This window comes from Nematostella vectensis, chromosome 1 (assembly GCF_932526225.1).
Source record: "Nematostella vectensis chromosome 1, jaNemVect1.1, whole genome shotgun sequence".
Lineage (NCBI taxonomy): Eukaryota > Metazoa > Cnidaria > Anthozoa > Actiniaria > Edwardsiidae > Nematostella > Nematostella vectensis.
In genome coordinates this window covers 13,048,202-13,069,441 of record NC_064034.1, presented here as the reverse complement: position 1 = coordinate 13,069,441, position 21,240 = coordinate 13,048,202, and the positions used below count along the sequence as shown (strand labels likewise).

The 21,240-nt window shown below is 40.4% G+C and overlaps 2 protein-coding genes across 7 annotated transcripts in view; both read left to right on the top strand.

Moving 5' to 3' along the window:
• The first annotated feature begins 204 nt into the window (after positions 1 to 204).
• Positions 205 to 10,421, top strand: LOC5515932 (trace amine-associated receptor 1). Of its 5 annotated transcripts, none has more exons than XM_048730836.1 (3): positions 777 to 861; positions 1,077 to 1,114; positions 8,922 to 10,421. In XM_048730836.1, the coding sequence occupies exon 3, from the start codon at positions 8,931 to 8,933 to the stop codon at positions 10,065 to 10,067; it is 1,137 nt and encodes a 378-aa protein (XP_048586793.1). In that variant the 5' UTR covers positions 777 to 861; positions 1,077 to 1,114; positions 8,922 to 8,930; the 3' UTR covers positions 10,068 to 10,421. The 5 variants fall into 5 exon arrangements, with proteins under 5 accessions (XP_001635979.1, XP_048586793.1, XP_032241633.1 ...); XM_032385742.2 differs by lacking the exons at positions 777 to 861; positions 1,077 to 1,114 and adding exons at positions 1,157 to 1,969; positions 8,611 to 8,707; XM_001635929.3 differs by lacking the exons at positions 777 to 861; positions 1,077 to 1,114 and adding an exon at positions 205 to 352.
• A 1,247-nt stretch (positions 10,422 to 11,668) lies between these two features.
• Positions 11,669 to 21,240, top strand: part of LOC5515879 (cubilin) — a 20,288-nt gene continuing 10,716 nt past the window's right edge. The window contains exons 1-4 of one of the 2 annotated variants that reach the window (XM_048726091.1): positions 11,669 to 12,000; positions 16,960 to 17,196; positions 18,223 to 18,357; positions 20,703 to 20,934. In XM_048726091.1, coding sequence (XP_048582048.1) covers positions 17,088 to 17,196; positions 18,223 to 18,357; positions 20,703 to 20,934 — 476 coding nt within the window. In that variant the 5' untranslated portion in view covers positions 11,669 to 12,000; positions 16,960 to 17,087. Of the gene's footprint in view, positions 12,001 to 13,953; positions 14,256 to 16,959; positions 17,197 to 18,222; positions 18,358 to 20,702; positions 20,935 to 21,240 lie in introns of those variants that run through there. The other variant, XM_032385660.2, reaches the window with a different exon arrangement.

The window sequence follows — 21,240 nt, the reverse complement described above, 5'->3', positions numbered from 1 at the left end:
AATGGAACTCTCCGTGTTTTATCGGTGTGATGTCTTTAACAAACGTGTTCCTCCAAAAAGGACAGGAACAAAATAATGTAAAAAAGAATAACAAAATTACTTATGGAAATCCTCACACTTTGTGAAAGCCGTTATTTAATAGATACCTCTTTTCAAATGTAAACATTTTATAATGTGCTTTCTCATTCGTTTGAAACCATGTAATTAAGGGCCATTCTTATTTCACCTTCATCGTTACCTTCGATACAAAAAGGCGAATGATCTCTTCACCATTAGGTTACTCAAAATATGAAAACTGCATCAGGAGAGAGATATTCGCAAAGCACATCATGGCGTATGACCAGGAATTAAGGTGGAGTATTAATGATAAAGAAACTTTTATGGGATTTGCGCATAGCCCTGGAAACACTGGACATTTTAAACGATGTTATTTTAAACTATAATCGAGACAGTAAGCAGAAATGAGAAAACTTCATATAAGAACCACCATGTTAACTGAGGTAAATGTAAGTTAAACCAAATCCAAATAAGCTGTTTAAGCTCGCGATAAACGTTTTGTTTCCCTTCTAGCGTTTGTATTCGCAAATGGCGATGGCTTATTGCTCAGAAATAGTTGAAGCTCTGGATAGCGAGAAGAAATTCCTTCTGGTTAACATAACCATATACGATGAGGGAGAACGAGAGTTAAATATCACGTCTGTCCATGGTTTACTATGGCGCGGCCGTACCTGGGTCCAATTCGGGGTCAAACTGTCCCGTCTTATGGTTTAACTAGAAAGACTACAGACAAGCTGTAGAAAAACTAGATAGTCTGCGTAGGAGTGGTGTAGGCAAGGTAAAAATCAACACAAGGATAAAAAAGTTGAACGGCTCTGTGAAACAGAGTAGTCGCACTGATGCGAGCGTTAGCCCTTCGTCTAAGCAAAAAGACAAATGCGTGCAACGTACTTTTCAACCTTTTGTTGATTTATAGCTGGCCTCTATGTCAAATTATTAACGTCATATTTTTCTCCATTTTAAGAGATACTAAATACGTCCCTGCTTAAAAAAGAGCCTGCATTTTCAATTTCTCTTAATCGAAGACCTGAAGAGAAAGAAGAAGAGCTAAATACTGGTAAGCTTAAAAATAGTGTGAACGAGGCTCACGACGTCTTGGTTTTAACACCTCGATAACGAATTCATCGCAGTGTCAGCAAACTTAAGCACCATTCTCACAAATATCTAATAAAAGCATAACATTACTCCAAAATTCCCCTTGTATTTTTTTAGGATTTTCTCTACTACAAAATTTAATTGCAATCTTATTTCAATTTTCATTTACTATCACAGCTATTTTTCATTTTTTTATGACAACCAAGACGGCATAGAGTACTTTCACCAACAATCATCCCCCAAGCGCTATATTTGGCTTTGCCAAACGAAAACTCCTTAATTGGCTTTCGTAATACTTTAATTTAACTTAGAGATCAATGTAATTGTGTTTGTATCTTAAAAAATGCTAATGCGAAATTGGTAATAATAACCTTTGATCGCTCACGAGGTTTAATTTTCCCCTGATAAGAATACCCATACGAATGGAAATATAATCAATTATCCTATAGCAAATGGCGGCATTTAAAAGGCCTTCATTTTTATATTATATTTTTCGTTTAGATTATTGAAACGAGTAGGCAATTAAAGAATAGTCCTAAGGATTAATTATCACAGCGTTATACTGCATCCAGCTGGGAAAGACCTTTTCTATTTATCTGCTACTGTTCACTTGTATGATTACCAATAATCACTTATGGCTCCCTGATGTATGGATCCTCAATAGCCTTTTATAGGCCCGGAACTTGTGTTTGGTTTCCAATTACACACGCATCACCCACGGCGGCTAGAACTTCTCCGTTACCTTTTATTGAGCAGTGCTGTTTTGTTTCAGTGCTACTCTGTCTTCTTCCATCAAGAAGCGGGCTGATCTCGAGGGGTAAGGTGGTTCAATATCAATAATTGTCGTTGTTTATTTGTCGTTAGGATACGAAAATAAGGAAATGTAAAAACATATATCTTATTCTTGTACTTAAAAAAATTGTGCAGGAAAAAAATGTGATATTTGTATAGCGCATGTTTGATATCTTAATTTTTTTTATCGCAATCGACTTTAGGTAAATTAAACATAGTTCTAGCCTTTACATCATGACGAGGTCCGGCATGAATTTGCAAATGACCGTGTAAAGGCGATAATTAAAATTAGCGACATCTTGTGGACAAATACAACATTTAAAACTAGGTGGAGCCCACGCAATCAATAGACTAGACTATGCCTCGATCAGAATAAGTAAGGCCATATAGAATTCGCTTTCACATAAACAGTATGCAGCCGGTTTAATAGCCTCTATGGACATCAGGAATTGCCGTTATCAGCGATTTGACGTCGGAAATTAGAACGTTTGGCTGAAGTATTAACTATATGCGAATTCTATATATAAGGTGATGACGCGCTAGTTTTATGATTTCCTACAACCCTTGGGTCATCAGTAACTAAAATAGATTAACTATCTGCGGATTATATTAATGTCTAATAACTAGGAAAAAGTTGTTGATGCGCTTGTTTCATGATTTTCTACATCGAAACTTTGGGATATCACTAACTAAAATAACGTCTTGTAAGTATGAAATAGTTAGACCAAACCTATCTGCCATAAATCACGGCTGTCATCGATGATTTAAATTCTCTTAAAATATCTATATCACGGTATCGCCGACGGTGGCGGTCTGAGAGTGTAGAAAAAGATGATAGATGTGTGCTTTGGGCGAAATGAGATTTCCCCTGCTCTATAAAGACGATCTAAGAACATCACCCGAGTCCCATGCAGGAGCAGCAACATTATCCGCGGAAAATTACGAGCTTAAGCCCGTATGAATTTCATTTAAAATTTCATTCTTTGGTAGGAGGCATGTTTTTTTTACCCCACCCTCCCTGAAAGACTCGCCCTGGTAGATTCATTGCCTGTCAATTTCACTCGAGAACGATCAATATCGCGAAGTCGCAGCCCACTCTTTTGAAAAACACGAGAAGGTATATTTCATGGCGAAACAGACGCTTGCAAGGGCCAATGGGAAGGCGGAAGGCTGCGCACTTGCTAAGTAATCAATGTCAGGTTCCTGAATGTGCCATTTCTATAAGTTTTCCTACAGGTGCAAGGTTCCATGAAATTGGGCTTTGAGGATTTTGTAAGTAAGGCTTCTCACACTGGGCTATTTTCAAAAGGGTAAGTGGTTAGAGCCAAGGCGCCTTTGGATTTTGGCTGCTCAGGTTAAAATTCCTTCTCGATTGCTTTTCTAATTTTCTAAACTTCATTGTCGAAATTTGCGTATGTTATTTCCATTTCTATATCATTTCCTATCTTCTAAAAATACAGGCACTGAAATATCAGCATTTGACAGTCGGTCATCCCTTTTCGAACAGATGATACTTCATGTGTTTATTTGTTATTACGGCCTTGCTTCTACAAACTTTTTTTCAGTTTTCTCTTTTATCGCACGTATCGCCTATTTTTTTATTTTTCACGTTTCTAATTTAACCAAATTTTTTCAGTGTTTTCCATCATGTTATGTAAGGATTAATTCGCATATTGTCTTTATTGAATAACATATATTTTTAGCCAATTTCTTGCTCCGTTTTAGTCATCTTGTATTCAACAGTAAAATTATCAATTGGGAATTCTGCTTTGACACCTTCATATATTTTCTGAGCATATTTGCTGAACTCTAATTAATTTTCAAGGTTAGACAAATAAGCGTTTCTATATAAACTCGCAAAATGGTATTTACCCCTGAAAAATGCCTAAAGCAAGATAAAGTCCCAAAACTGTGCATCGCATACCCTTTATTTACAAACTCATAACATTATCTAAACATTCTTCATGATTAACATAACGGAAAGCTTTTTGCTTTAACTGATCTCTACTGCCTATATTATTGTACACAAATAAAGAAACAAACATGTTTTTATCTACAACAACACGACAATTGCAAACAATTTTTGAAACATTTGGTGGTAAACTCTTTATATATTTTTATCAACTTTAGAGCAAATTTTGGGCCTGAGAAGAAACTTTTTCTGTCGTATCTCGCGACCCTTGGAGACGTACATAAATATTTTCTTTTTTTGCTTAGTTGTGCTGGGATGGCTGGCTGATTTCTATGCTAATAAAACACAACAGCAAACACCACACCCAGCTACATTACAAGTTAGATATTTGTTTCCCCAAAGTTACCTTTCTTAACTGCTCCCTTAGTTTTATGGGCATTCGTTTTGTATCCTTTAACTATTTTCAAAAGCTTTTCTTTGTTAATTTTATCGATACTTATCTAATGTAACTGTTTACGCTGTCAGGTACTGTACAATCACTGCACGCTGTACACGTGGTCAGTACTTGTCAATCAAATCAACTACTCACTTTGCTATAAGTAGAACCATGCTGAAATCTTTTATCACTCTCGCACTTCATAAAGCCTATACTACTTGTTGGAATAAAGGTACGACCTCGGCAGACAGAAGTCCTCTTGCGTGTTGCTTTCTACATGGTGTCCCAAAAGTTCGTTCCTCTGCTTTTAATGCTTATATCACATGAACTAAGCTTTATTTCAAGCAAAATTTACACAAAGTGACTATCGTTCAAATAAATACACGTCGACAAAGTTTAATATCTGAATGCAATCCTTTATTTTTATCACATTTTCAGCCTGTGTGGCATGTGATGCGATAAGGTACGTAGTATAGACGGTTGATATATTTACATGCTTGTCTTAGGTCTTGTGACCCCATACAATGGCCCTTTTAATGTCTGGAATTTGAAAGAAATTTTTGGCGCTCCTCTGAAAAGAGGAATTCTTCCCTGTCTTCTGAATTGAGATGTTTAAACGCCTTAGCGGATTTGAGAAAAGCTGCCTGCTGTTTGCCTTGAACAGAGGTTTTTTACATCGTCCAGGAGCCCTCCATCCTTGGGTTTTCATTTACCCTCATACAGATTTCTTCCATCGAGGCCTTTTAAGCTGACTTACAAGCTGCCTTGTTGAATGACTTCTTTTGTATTTCGCTTTACTTAAACTTGTTGTGCAGCATCTTTGACCACCTTTGGTCTTCTTTGCTGAACCTCGAATGTATCTCCTCCTGCTGACCTTGTTAGCGAAAAAAATGCTCTAAATACTAAAAAAAAAGCTTGGGTATTTTAGAGCATAAGAATATACACAAAATTGGGCTAATGACTTTTATTGAGAAAAATTGCTAAAAAAAAAATCTAGGAAAATCCGAGTGCTGGGTAACCCAGCACTCGGATTTTCCTAGATTTTTTTTTTAGCAATTTTTCTCAATAAAAGTCATTAGCCCAATTTTGTGTATATTCTTATGCTCTAAAATACCCAAGCTTTTTTTTTAGTATTTAGAGCATTTTTTTCGCTAAGCAAGCTTAAAAGTCCAAATTAAATTTTGAAAAAAAAAACACCGAGATTTTGGCGGGAAAGGGAAAAAGGAATTAAATTTGAGCAAACAATAGTGTAGATGCTAGTTAGTAAGATGCTAGTTAACTAGAAGAACATTCCATTCAAATCATTGTTTAATCGAGTGTAATTTTTTTTTAAATCAAAGCCTGAAAGTAGAGGGACGAACTTTTGGGACACCCTGTGCATTTCCAAAGGTCGCAAACACGATAACAAGACCATGTCTCATTTTACAGGGTGTCCCTCTCAAGCTTTTTAAATTAAATAGGAACAAGAGACCATGATGTAAGAGAACGAATCCCCCGTATAAGGGTATGTTCCAAAGATGACGTCCGTGAAAGCTATTTTTAGAACAACCAGTTATTTTTAGATACGCCTCTGATTGGTTAGCGCTAACGTTTCCTAGCAACATGAGTCAAACGCGCAATCACATCATGAGCGATGTGAACCGGCAAAGGATGTTATGAACATTTTTTTGACAGAAAACCATATCCTTTTTTACTAACGCTGTGAAAATGATCTTCCATAGAGTACGCTGGATCCAATCAACCGTTTCTCGGACATTGAAATGCATAGAGTGCGTGATTTGAGGCTCGGGGAACAAATTCCCCAGTAAAAGTTTTCACGGCTGATTCGCAAATTATAAAACAACAATCAATCATAAATCTGTGTTTACAACACACAATTCTCTTCCAATTCCCTTTTAATGAAAAAGATACACCCAGAACATAATACCATTATATTCACACTATATTCACATTGTGGTTATTAAGACAGGTATTTCACAAATAAAAGATTTAAAGTCTCCAAAATGAAGTAATTAAATATTATTCCGGTGACAAGGGTTTCTTGATTGACATGATTTCTGAACATTTGCGTGAAGAATTGAAGTTCATTCATCTAAAAATATTGTAAATCAAAGAAAAATAAAGGCCTTCTTGTATTTAAATACATAACATAGACTGTGAATGCCTAGGTTTTGGTATTGAAGAGAAAAAGAACTTTTTAGGAGTCAGCCTGATGCATCTTGAATGAACTCCAAATTCGCCGTCTCCCCGACGTCTTCCCGTTCAATTATTTATATAACATTTAGATAACTTAACATTAGATAACTTAACAGATACCAGGACACCACCCTACGAGTACCATTGTAATCATGAGCTATGAGAAGCAGCTAAAAGGATAAAAACAGGTAGCGAACGAAGTCAAGAAGCGCAGAGGGAAAAAAATTGTGAAATGTACTAGCTCGCGGTGCCCATAACCAAATATGAGGCGATGAACCATATATGGATGCTATGATTGACAAGCTCGCGCAATCTAAAAACAGCTTTCATGGACGGCATCATGGGCCACGGGGATTCGTTCTCTTATATCATGGTCTCTTGATAGAAAACATAACCTGGAAAAGCTTGGAAGGCGTTTTCTTTTGTTTTGTATTATACAACTCGCATGAATGAGAATTAGCTGTTAGAGCTCTCTGATCGTAATTTAGATGCTATTAGACTTTATAGACCGTCTCTGATATTTGAGTGCTTTTCATAAACCGTTATTCACCCGTGGAACAAAGGCTAATAGTCAAAGCGTAGTAGTGAAGCACGACTGCCTTATAAAACCACTTTATCTAGCCGAAGGACTACGCTCGAAACGTCAGCAAAACTACTCTGTTTTTAAAGAACACTCCATTTAAGCCTTGTGTTATTTGCTTCCTTGAATATATGTGACATGATCTGGTTAATCTTTACTCGATTCCCAGACACTTTCCCAGTCACAGTCAGCGTTCCCGTAGAAGCATTTAAAAAAAGTGTAGGAATTTCATCTTTCATGTTTGCCCCGAAAAGAAAACAAACAGGGGATAATACAGTTTTCTTTGTCTTATTGGGGGGAACCCCACCCCTGAAAAGGGTTTTTTCACGTGCCAAGAATACGATAGAAGCAGCTATCAATTAGCAGCCGTATTGGATACGCAAAACTGACAATTGGGTTTAGATATAAAATACAACATCTGAGCCACAGAAACTAGAAACATATTATTTCGCATATAACAACCGTTGATATCCTTGTATCGATGCTAATTGAAGGTTGTGCATCAAAGGAAATGTCATCAATCGGCAGCGAAGTGGTGATATCGAATTGCGCTACCAGACTGTTATTGAAAAAAAATCAATTATGATTTATATCCTTTTTAGAATTATTTATTTTTTTGTTTATATTTATCTCAAGTAAGAGAAATTAATAATCAGAATCTATTTCTCAACAAAAGATATTTAAGGTGTAAACAAAGCCAAACAGATCTAACAACATTTCTAACATCATTTAATTAACGCACTCTAGCGACAACATAGCAAAATGAGCTCAGGCAAAGAAATGTAGTTTTTCGAAAGCTTGTCTGTAGTCTTTCTAGTCAGACCATATAGTCATGAGATTATGTAATGTTTGTTTTATTAACACTGCATTTGAAAAGAAAATGATAGCAGATAAGAGTGCGAGCGTTTTTCTGTCACTGGTGGGCATCAGATGTTACTCCACATGATGGTCGCGAACTTTACACTGAAATCAGGAAGAGATTGCTTAGGGAGAATGGACATAGTTGTGGCCAACATAATGCTATAAGGCAGGATGATCAGAAAGATATTTGCCAAGAACTACACCATGAAAACAATTTAGAATGGCTAAAACGGTTATTTTGGTTTCATGAGACAAACTTGAAATAATAAGTCAGACTTTTCTTCCCATATTTTAATCTTTTAATCTATTTTAAAAACCCATTTCTCTAATGTAACAACGAGAGCTCGACTGCGGGTGCCAGCGTCATTTGAGCCCCTAGCTATTGCGGTGCTCTTTAGCATTGATCAATTTTGACCTTGTTTCGTCTATGAGCCTAACTGGCAGTCCTGCTGTGGTGGGGAATTATGATCATCATTGGCCTAGGCGGTCCGATTGATTCCAAATCCACAGATGTCGAGTTTTTGCCACAAGATGTATTATGAGTTTGGGTGTAGATAACTAGTCTTATTAACATCAATTACTCGAATATACTAGATGAGGTCTCATGCATTTCAATTCCATGAAATTGTCGTGTTCAGTTGTTCAAGTCGTCATCACATAATTTTTAAATTAATAACTCAGTTGATGGGGGATAACAGCGCCATACTGACGATGTCAAATAATACGGAGAAACCACGATTTAAATTCAAGGTCGAGAGGGATTTCATACAAAAAGGGAGTAAGCATCAGTCAATTGTAGAAACTCTTTATCATATAGTGTTATCTCCGTCACTTTGTGATACCGTATATAGGTGTGATATATCGCCTATATTATCAAACTTCTAGCGGCTATTAATAATTAAGAACATTGAAGTGAATACTATGACACTTTCTTAAAAGCTTCCCATTATGAAATTGACTTTATTTTGAGTACTGATCCTTTTCTTGTTCAGCACTTCGCGATGTCTGAGATGAATGGCACAGAGCTGAGCATGGAAAAAAATGGAACTACGGGAAATGGCAGCTCCTTCAATCCTATATTCCCGCCGATGGCACGTGATTACACGTCCTTGACGTATCTCGTGCCCCTAATTCTACTCATCACTCTGGTGAACGGCTTGGTGTTCGTACTCTTTGCACTTCGCAAGCCTATCCGCACTCCCGCGAACTACCTACTGCTAAGTCTCGCAGTGTCGGACTTCCTAACAGGATTGGTGAACGTGCCACTGATAATCACGGTCATTATACCTGTGTATGGCCTCATGAGGGGCCTGATGCCCGCCATGCACACCTTTGTCAAGCTCACCGCCATTCTCACTTCATATCACATACTGGCCGTCACGGTGGAAAAGTATCTCGCAATTGTCAAACCTCTTCGCCATCACATCGCCAACCCAAGCAAAGCGTTCAAAGTGATCCTCGCGATCTGGCTCATCTCTTCACTGATCGCCGTGGCTCCAATCTCATGGATGCTGCTTCTGCCGCAAACTCTCGAAGCCCGATTGACGGGTATCAGGTTGCAGTTCGGCCACGATGTTTTCTGCTTCGTAGCCGTCTTCTTGATTCCCTACGTCATCATAACTTACTGCCAGACCGTCATGTTTCGCGCTGTATCCCGTAGCAACAACAAGGCTCTACTCGGTCGCACCAAGTCTTCCAGAAAAAGCGACAAATGGTCAAACGACCGAAAGTGCCTGGTTGTTTTCGCCATCATGGCGTTGCTCTTCGCCCTCTGCTGGCTGCCATGGTTTCTGCTTTCTTCGCTTGCTACGTTATCGGTGCTGTTCCCACAAGCCGGAATGGCTCCCAACGTCCCGATCACAGTGTTCATGAGCTTTCTTATAGTCCGTCTTCTGACGTCCGTGTTCAACCCTCTGCTGTACACGTTTTTCAAGCGCGATTTCATGCTCGCTCTCAAATCAGTCGTCACTCAGAAGAAGAATGTGAATGACACTCGCATTTTGTCCTGCTCAACCAACATTGTACAAAAGAACAATGCTGGGAAACGGAAATCATTCGGGATGAAGCCGAAGATCCGCGTCGTACGCGACGAGGTCTCTTCTACGGAGGACGGCAGGTATCTTGGTACCAATATTTAAAGACGAGGTCCCGGTATATGGAGGGTAAGATCACTCCTCTCGTAAATTTCGGCTTATAACTGATCCAGTGGTTCTTGGTAGGTCACTACATAGATCTTACTATACTTCACGCTGAATGGGATTTGTCGCGTCAGCAAAGTCGAGCAGGCGAAGGAAAATGGACAGTACCTTCCGTCCCTCAGACATTTATTTTCTTCAAACAAAGAGACCTTTCAATGTTTTTACTCAAAAAGGGGGTGGATATCCACCCAACCCATCCCTGTTTATCGATGTATAGCTCTGGCACCTACCGGTCCTGCAACTGCCATTCAAGGGACTAGACCTTTTGATATCTTAAGGGTGAAATTCCAAACCTAAAATTAAAACAACAAAACGAAAACAAAAAATCAGAAAAGCAAACAAAAAAGTCAAGTAGCCCACCGAGTGGCAGCAAAAAAAAAGTTATAACAAATAGTCAGCTACTTGTAAGTAGAAAGGTAAAGGCAGAAATGCTTTATGTGGCTATTTTACTGCAGTCTTCTATCATTTGCTGTCAAAAAGTGGACTAACAGAAGATAACAGAACGCTAAGCCAAACGATCCCAAAATACCTTTTACCATGTCTTTACAGCTCAGCTCCGAGCTCGTTTTTCAACCCGCAAATTGAATACTTCTGGCTAATGTTAATAATATGTTATTTTAGAACTTGAGTGTTTCTTGTAAAAGTTTGCTAAAAACGTGTAAAACATTCTCGGGGACCCAGGGCGTCGCGGAGATCGGGCACACAGGGAGCGCGCGAGAAAGAAAGTTTTCGCGCGCTCCCTGTGTGCCCGATCTCCGTGACGCCCTGGGTCCCCGAGGATGCATGTAAAAAAACCATTGTAAGATATCTCATTTTACGCATCGTATCGCTTTGATTCTTTTCCATCTCATTTTGCTGGTGTAAATTAAAATGTTAAGTAATTAATGCAATTTTAAGCGTTGTTACAATGTGAAAGTGAACGATTGTGTGAAAAGTATTTAACATTTATTCAAACTTCACTTTCACATTGTAAAAACCTGTTTAGTGTAACGAGCTCAATAGCCATAATCCAATGTAAAGATATGTGAACTTATTGAGATAGAGTGCAATGTAGCATAGTAATAAAAGCCAAATTAATAAATAAACGCTGAGCTACACCTGGCACAAGTCACGCGATGCGTTTCTTAATCATGTAGGGAGTGTTTGCCGATATTCGCAGTAAAATGGACCAAAGCCCGTTGCAGCCAAATTCGTTGTTGCGCGCGACCTCGGCGAATCAAAAATCCATGTCTCGTTTGGGAATAGCACGTAGTCAGACACAAGGTTGGGAGGTCTAGGGGTTGAAAATGCTAGTTAGGTGCTGGGGATCCGGAAATATACTTAGGTGCCAGAGATTAGGGGTATCTCCCGAAGTAGAAATTAGGAAATTGTGAAGCTCTGGTAGTCAGAATCGCCCAAATTATGCACATAAAAAAACACAAATAAACAAAAACAAAACAACAACGACACAACAAGAAATTCTCGTTACACAAGATGATTGAGCGGCTAACCTGGAAATAACAAGTACGTGCCGAACTAAGCAATTACTCAGAAATCTTTTAAGGTTAGGTTAGGTTAGGTTAGGTTAGGCTGCTCTAAGCTCATCACACAATGTGCCTGTTGAGGATAAATGTAAGCTAGACTGCGTTGCAAGCCTAAAGGGTAAAAGTGTTGATCGATTTGTCCGCGATCAAAAATGTCAAGGGGGAAGAGAAAATGCGAAGGAGCGCTTTCAGCCGAATAGGCGGCTTCCAGCCGTGATCCTCCACTGATGGGAAAAGATTATGGGCGCTCCACCGAAGCCACCACGGCTGAAAACCGAGAATAGCAGCGATCTGCCCCGAGCTTTTTACCGTACGCTTTTAGCAAGCACGGAGTCGACTACCAGTTTTTGGTGAGCCATATTTATACTCTGGTTACTGAACGGGACTATTTTGGTATTATTATTGATTCTTACTACCAGTTTTTAGTGAACTCTGGTTAACGAACACGACTATTTGGGTATTTTGATTTTAGCACGCAAAATGTAGCTGTTTGCACTATTCTTTTTAGCCTTGCATTTCAAATTAGAGCTTGCGCAAGCATCCTTTTAAGCGTTCAAAAGCAAGACTTTTCCGAATAGCCCCGAATGAAGGCCGGTAAGATTAATTTAGATTCACCTCAGAATTGGGTAAGAATCACGCAAAATTATAACTGCGCTAGTATGCAAGAATGCTAGTCCAACTGTTGGACGTAAACTGGTAGACGAAGCCTGTCAGAAGCTTGTTTTTCTTATTGCGAATTGGTCATCACCGGTACGAGGAATACACGTGGGTGAGCACACAGCACTATTGTTATACGATTAACGCCACGTGCCATACATCACATGACCTCCAACACGTGCCAAACACCGAGATGGCTTGATAAAGTTTATAGCGCGCTCAATTTGTTAAAAACAAAAAGGAAAATATGGAGAAAGTTGGTAAAAAAACGGACCTGAGAACCATTTGGAGTACTGTAGGCTTTGCTTGTTACAAGGTGGTCAATAAATTGGAATAATTTTATAAATGGAAAGAAATCCTCGGCGGACTCCCTTTTCGGTCGGGCAGAGAACGATCGTCTAACAGTTACTATGGCACCTTTGTTTAGGGACTCTAGCCAGCTAGCTTGAACTCAATGAGGTTACCGAGAGTTTAAGTGAGCGAGGCTCGGGAACTATGAACTTCTTGTATGAATAAGAATGATGTCTGTCGTCGCCTATTTTCACTAAACCTGAATTTGTTGACACTCCTACAACCTATGCGGTAAAAGTGATAGAGTAGCGGATAAAAGGATATGATGTATGCGTTGAGTCGTGGGTGTTGTTAGTCACAAAATACTTGTATATATCTCCAGTCAAAGGTTCTTATCTACTATCTTTTCTCTGACTATATTTCTAATCATCTGTCATTAGAAAAAGTCCAGATTTTTTTAAACAGCTTTATAAAAAAAGAGAAAAGAAAAGATGCGAAGACATGAGAAGCTAACAAGATCTCAAGTTCTTTTTTGATATGTTTGATTGCGATTGCATTATTCTATCTGTGGGATTAAAGAGGAAAGATTGCGATTCCGTCAATTATATTTTCATATTATCTTCTTCTATACAATTCTAGATTCTCAGAAGTGGAAAAATACCTAAGGCTACTGCTGCATGGCACCTAAAATACTGTAACCTACCTACCCGCATGCATAATAGCACTGTTAGACCCTAAGGGGTAAAATAGAAAAACCATGAAAATATATTGTATTACCCCGAAATACATTCATTGAGAAGAGCTTTAAAATACTGCTAAGACAATAAACCAAATTCAAGACCTCTTTTAAATCTCTTGATGAGAATTAAAGACCTTTAAGGAAAAGGATTTGCTGGTTTTAAGAGCGACGTACTAGAAGAGGGTCAAAACCACCGACTCACTTTCTTTTATGACTCGCGATTGGGCCACATGAATAAGCAGTTGTTATATTCAGTTATTGTAATGTTTATTTGAAATAAACTTCGCTTTAGACTTGCTTTTTCCGGATGCAAAAGAAACGGGCTGTTTTCTACAGTAGCCACCACGCGTGGCAAATTTTTAATCGGCCTGTAATATATTCTCAAGTATTTTTAACTAGACTTGAAAACGCTCGTAATCCATACTTTAGAGAGCATTAGGAGATTTCAATCTCTCTTTATGTTACACCGATTTCCTCAGAGTAAAATAAAACTTTCAGACTTGACAGTTGGAGACACTACAGGACATACTGAGGGGTGATAGGTGCATTGATTCGTGTAATCATATGTACGCCCCTTTGCCTTGTCGGGTATTTACCAATAGAGAAACTCATAACAAAACACAAGCCTGTATTAACGAGGCATAGCTAAGCCGTATTTGCATAGAACACCCGAACACAACAGAGTTGGCGGTGCGCTTCGGGGTTCTTGGGAATGATCGCAGGACAAAGTTGGAAAATACCTTGGATCGATTGTGTTTCTCTCTGATGTGATTACCCGAATACTTGATAATGACATCTTGGTGAAGTTTGAAAGTTTGTACAAGTTATTGGATTCAAATATGGTGTGTATAGCACGATATGTCATTCTGTGGATTACACTCACGCTGTGTACGACATTCATAGGGGCGAACGAGGAAGGTGAGTTTACACTCCAGACGGAGTCTATTTTCATGTTATTTTCTGCGTTAGAGTAAGGATTAAAGAACAAAGATGGCTATATATGGAATTGATATAGATTTTAAGAGCTCTTATTTTTATGACAAAAGGACAAAGGATCACAGCGTGGTGTGAATGACCTGTGGAGCACAAACGAGCTATTCCGGAGTGCCTTAGTGACAAGCCATGCCTTATTTATTCCTGCAATTAAACTTCTACTCTACTCCAATATAAACAACTACGAATTTCCATAAAGCAAAGACAACACGCAGATCTCGTGCTTTTACTTTGAAAACTTTTTAAAGGGGGGTATAGTAACAGTACATCCTGTTTCAGGATATACATTCAATATCGATGGAAGCTTGCCAATTGTGCGTAGATAGTTTTCCTTCCTTGTTCCTTTGTGCGACTAAATCCTACTGCCTATTTTGTCTTTAATCCAAGCAGGTGTTACAAGTTTAAATCAAGATAAAACGGAGCGCTTTTCTCTCTCCGTGACGTCACTAACAACATTATCTTCCTTCACAGGGAAGAAGAGTGTTACAAATGAGTCTGCGAGTTTAATATTTACGCGTGATAAAAACTCATTTCTATGTTTCATCAATTAGAAAATCTTTTAACCATACAAACTGGCCCGAGATTCATTCTATGGGAACATTTATTCTTAATCGATTTTTGGCATTGTTAGTTGTGTTTGGCTAACACTCGAGCATTGATTTTAGGAGTAATTTAGGGGCAGGAATAAATCATTCTTCATCCCAATCATACAGTAGCGGAAACAATTTCAGCATTTCTTTCTCTCGTTTCCGATAGCGCTCGCTCCATGCGCTCTCGTGTCGAAAACAAACAGCATTGGTTTTCCGTTTGATCCAAACAAATCAAAATTCTAAACTGAAACCTCCAGAGAAGCCATGTGCACGTGTCGATCCTTTCAAAGGCTTCGCAGCCTCAAACAAAGAATTTCTACTGACATCATTCGCGTCCGCCTTATGCTCGTCGGGTTGAACAACAACAACAACAAAAAAAAACGCACAGGAAATGTACGCCTTGTGCGAGTAAAAATACGAAGTATAATTTTGAATGATATTTGGCCTAACCTTATCATGATATTAAGCTCGGACTCAATGTGGGTTAATATTTTTGTATACTTTTTTGTTTTCCCGGCGTGCACTAAGCCATCTTTTGTACGCTTAATTGTTTAAAAGGACAGAAAAACCGCTCAGGCTAAGAAGTATGACTGGGCATCTTTAATTCTACGTAGTGATAAAAGGATCAATTAAACATTCACAAAACCGTCCGTGTGCTTTAATACCCCATGTTGCCAGATGGGGAAAACGGAGTCAGATGGCGACCTGTTTCCAGGTTTCCTTATCATTAGATAAAAAAAATCGAAGAGCCACCTTAACTCGAATGATTATCTTATTCGTTTCTATAACAAGTTGCATTTATGTCTCGGTTGCGTGTTAAACAATATTATAATAAATAAATGTAATGTATCAAAATCTAATCTTTTTTTCTAAATGTCCTTTCGATAGTGTCGGTGTAAAACATTAGTGTGTCATATGCTCTTTTCTTCTCGCTTACATTCTTTTGATGGGTGTATAAAAGCAAGTAAACATTCGACAAAGTTCTTGCTTTCTGCGCTTTTTTTCGACGTACATCATGTTTTTTTAATAGGGCAGCAGTGATTTCATTTATCGCAATTGAGTCTGTGATTTTTTTAGGGGGAGGTCAAGGGCTCTTATTTTGAGGGGCGAACATTCTTGGTCGCAGATGGGGGGCGCTTATTGGGGAGGGGGCGTTTATTTAAAGGAGGGCGCCTATTCGAATAATTACGGTATTTGATGATCCTTCAATAAGAGATCTCTCTCTTTTTGGCGGCAAGGGGGGGTACGCGCACCCCCCCCGCCCCCTATGAGTAGTAGTAGTAGAGGGTGTTGTAAAAAGATGCGATGGTCTTGCTATAATTCGAATCACATTCTGTATTAAGCGGGGATTAAGTCACGCAATGTTCGTGCCGTCAACGACGGCATCTCGTTAGAGGTATAACACTTAAAAGTGTGATATACTTACAAATTTTTTGGCCCTTCGAACAATTGGGGTAACGTTAAAAGTAGTAATTTGTTTTCACTATGCTAGTATGTTGAGAATAAACTTCTTTATATCCCAGTGATGAATTTTCACGCGCGCTCATTGGTCATCACGGGTAACGTGCACATTTTCACAGGACAAATATCAGTCGAAAACGTCCAGCCAAAGTGATATCTGTCCTGTAAACATTTTTGTGCAGTCAAAACTCGCTTTTTGTCTACCCAATAACTCCTTAAACAAACACCAAGGTTATCAAAACGCTATGAAGACACAGAAAGAATGTCTGATTTCTTTTATCCTCAAAATTTCAGTTGCCCTCGAAGCTTCGCTCCTTGGCCAACTGTTTACTTTTCGGACCCGATATCCCAGCCGCCAGAAGGGGTTTATTTACTAAATATTCCTAAAAAATTCATCATCCATCTGAGGCTTACAAACCTATCTAGATTGCTATCATCTAGGACAGAGTTCCAGCACATTTATATTATAGCACTCATCTTTATTTTATCTAGATTATGCATTAAAACGTCAAAACAAGAGGTTTACGTTCTATAAATTGTATAAATTTTTTTGTGAACAAAGACTCTTTTGTCCTCAGATTCCTGCATTTTCCACACCAATAGTACAAGTGGTAGCATTCGGAGCCCAAACTTCCCGCGGGATTACCCGCACAATGCCGAGTGCACGTGGACGATAACAGTCCCTCGCGGTCGCTACGTCAAACTCATGTTCGGTACGTTTGACGTGGAGACGTTTTACCATAAGGATGGCAGTGCCACTTGCATCGATCTCGTGGAGGTGAAAGATGGCGGGGACAAACACAAGCAGTTACTGGGTGAGATTAGAGTGTATAATATGATTTGCAACGAGAAGTTGCTGGTGGCTCGTAGTTCTTTATGATTTCAGTACGAACAGTGCGATAAGCGTAACTATAAGATGTTCCGAGTTTCCTACCTTTATATTGGTACCTACCGACATGACTTCGAAACTCGGTCATACTACCTATTTTGTTTCTTTGAGATTGTAGTGCTCAAAACCTAACATCCAGCTTTATAAAATAAACAAGCTTATTGTATGCTTTTCCAAACTAAGGAGGCGGGTATGGATCTAGACCAGGTCTTTTCTTGGATGTCCGAGCCCAAGGGCGTGTGCAGAGAAAAATGCATTATGGGATCAATTAAGTTAAATTCGCTCTGGTAATATGGCACTAGATCAAAATACACACAAAATCAACATTCTTCTTATCTACCAACGAATGACATGACGCGACGCAACACAAAATCAACATTCTTCTTATCTACCAACGAATGACATGACACGACGCTTCAAATAAGCCCATTTTACATCTAATAAGGCGGTAAATTTCTCTAAGTACTTAGTCAGTTACAGCAAACAAAATATCAAATGCGTATGATTGAAATTCGAGCTTTTCGTCCCTGAGCCCACAAATAGAACAAGGATGATCAGGGAAAATATATAAAATCTGGGTATGTGCATTTCGGCCTCACGCTTTTCTGTTTTGAAAATAAGTCCGAAATACAAGGAATCGATGGCCATTGTAAGAAATTGTGTCTTCTTTCTCTGTCTCGAATTACGCATTTTCCAGGTTTTTCCGTCATGTCCCAAAGAAGGGGTTAACCGAAGTCAAACTCATCCCGTCATATGAACAGGCTGGAGCCCTTATGGACACGCGCCTGGAGCCCTTACATCGTAGATAGAACTTGACAACCTACACGTATCGAGATGATAAATAATGATTAGGGACGCAAGAAAATGGTATACAAAGTCTATACCAAGTCTTGCCGTATGGTTTAATAAGTTTGGTCAGTTGCATGAGTTTGCGTTCTTTGTGTTCATACAGGAGCCTACTGCAACTCCAATCGACCTCCATACGCCATCATCTCAAGTAGCAACCAGATTCGAGTGTGGTTCAACAGCGACAGGACCGTCAGCAAAAAGGGGTTCAACGCGACCTTCACCAGCCACGAGGATAAAGGTGGGGCATTTAGTAATAAGGGGTTCAACGCGACCTTCACCAGCCACGAGGATAAAGGTGGGGCATTTAGTAATAAGGGGTTCAACGCGACCTTCACCAGCCACGAGGATAAAGGTGGGGCATTTAGTAATAAGGGGTTCAACGCGACCTTCACCAGCCATGAGGATAGTGGGGCATTTAGTAATAAGGGGTTCAACGCGACCTTCCCCAGCCACGAGGATAGTGGGGCATTTAGTAATAAGGGGTTCAACGCGACCTTCACCGACCACGAGGATAGTGGGGCATTTAGTAATAAGGGGTTCAACGCGACCTTCACCAGCCATGAGGATAGTGGGGCATTTAGTAATAAGGGGTTCAACGCGACCTTCCCCAGCCACGAGGATAGTGGGGCATTTAGTAATAAGGGGTTCAACGCGACCTTCACCGACCACGAGGATAGTGGGGCATTTAGTAATAAGGGGTTCAACGCGACCTTCACCAGCCACGAGGATAAAGGTGTGGCATTTAGTAATAAGGGGTTCAACGCGACCTTCACCGACCACGAGGATAGTTGGGAATTTAGTAATAAGGGGTTCAACGCGACCTTCCCCAGCCACGAGGATAGTGGGGCATTTAGTAATAAGGGGTTCAACGCGACCTTCACCGACCACGAGAATAGTGGGGAATTTAGTAATAAGGGGTTCAATGCGACCTTCACCAGCCACGAGGATAGTGGGGCATTTAGTAATAAGGGGTTCAATGCGACCTTCACCAGCCACGAGGATAGTGGGGAATTTAGTAATAAGGGGATCAACGCGACCTTCCCCAGCCACAAGGATAAAGGTGGGGTATTTAGTAATAAGGGGATCAACGCGACCTTCACCGGCCACGAGGATAGTGGGGCATTTAGTAATAAGGGGTTCAACGCGACCTTCACCAGCCACGAGGATAAAGGTGGGGCATTTAGTAATAAGGGGTTCAATGCGACCTTCACCGGCCACGAGGATAAAGGTGGGCATTTAGTAATAAGGGGTTCAACGCGACCTTCCCCAGCCACGAGGATAGTGGGGCATTTAGTAATAAGGGGTTCAACGCGACCTTCACCGACCACGAGAATAGTGGGGAATTTAGTAATAAGGGGTTCAATGCGACCTTCACCGACCACGAGGATAGTGGGGAATTTAGTAATAAGGAGATCAACGCGACCTGCACCAGCCACGAGGATAAAGGTGGGGTATTTAGTAATAAGGGGTTCAACGCGACCTTCACCGGCCACGAGGATAGTGGGGCATTTAGTAATAAGGGGTTCAACGCGACCTTCCCCAGCCACGAGGATAGTGGGGCATTTAGTAATAAGGGGTTCAACGCGACCTTCACCGACCACGAGGATAGTGGGGAATTTAGTAATAAGGGGTTCAATGCGACCTTCACCAGCCACGAGGATAGTGGGGCATTTAGTAATAAGGGGTTCAATGCGACCTTCACCAGCCACGAGGATAGTGGGGAATTTAGTAATAAGGGGATCAACGCGACCTTCCCCAGCCACAAGGATAAAGGTGGGGTATTTAGTAATAAGGGGATCAACGCGACCTTCACCGGCCACGAGGATAGTGGGGCATTTAGTAATAAGGGGTTCAACGCGACCTTCACCAGCCACGAGGATAAAGGTGGGGCATTTAGTAATAAGGGGTTCAATGCGACCTTCACTGGCCACGAGGATAGTGGGGCATTTAGTAATAAGGGGTTCAACGCGACCTTCCCCAGCCACGAGGATAGTGGGGCATTTAGTAATAAGGGGTTCAACGCGACCTTCACCGACCACGAGAATAGTGGGGAATTTAGTAATAAGGGGTTCAATGCGACCTTCACCGACCATGAGGATAGTGGGGAATTTAGTAATAAGGAGATCAACGCGACCTGCACCAGCCACGAGGATAAAGGTGGGGTATTTAGTAATAAGGGGTTCAACGCGACCTTCACCGGCCACGAGGATAGTGGGGCATTTAGTAATAAGGGGTTCAACGCGACCTTCATAAGCCACGAGAATAAAGGTGGGGCATTTAGTAATAAGGGGTTCAATGCGACCTTCACCGGCCACGAAGATAGTGGGGAATTTAGTAATAAGGGGTTCAACGCGACCTTCACCGACTACGAGGATAGTGGGGAATTTAGTAATAAGGGGATCAACGCGACCTTCACCAGCCACGAGGATAAAGGTGGGGGCATTTAGTAATAAGGGGCTCAACGCGACCTTCCCCAGCCACCTGGATAGTGGGGCATTTAGTAATAAGGGGCTCAACGTTAATTTTTTTTTAAATTAAAATTAATTTTATATTTTTAATGCTAACTTTTATGCTAATGTACAGCATGTGGCGGAGTACTGAAAGGCCCTCGGGGCGTGATGAAGTCACCCCGCTACATGGTGTCACCCTACCCCAACGACGCCAACTGTGAATGGGTGATCGAGGTTGAAGTGGGCAAGTTCATCAGGCTCAGCTTCGTCGATTTCGGGCTCGAAGTTCAGTGCGCACGATGTCTCTGTCCAGACACACTCGCTATCTGGGACGGCGCCCCAAACAACGAGACTTTGATTGGCAGGTATGCCACACCCACATACTTTGGGAACCGAGAGTATATCCAAACGCACTCTGTCCATGCCTAAACCCCCTAGCAAAAAACTTTGATTGGCAGTCTGGCAACATTCAAATACCCTAGCAACGAGAATTTGATTGACAGGTAAGGTACGCACACTGACCTTAGCAACCGTAAAGATCACCAAAAGCACGCAGTCCATGTCCAGAGCACTTTGGACGCACCCCTAGCAACGAGAATTCGATTGGCAGGTAGGTTACACACACTGACCTTAGCAATGGATACAAACAGCCCCCATTTAAAGAACTACTA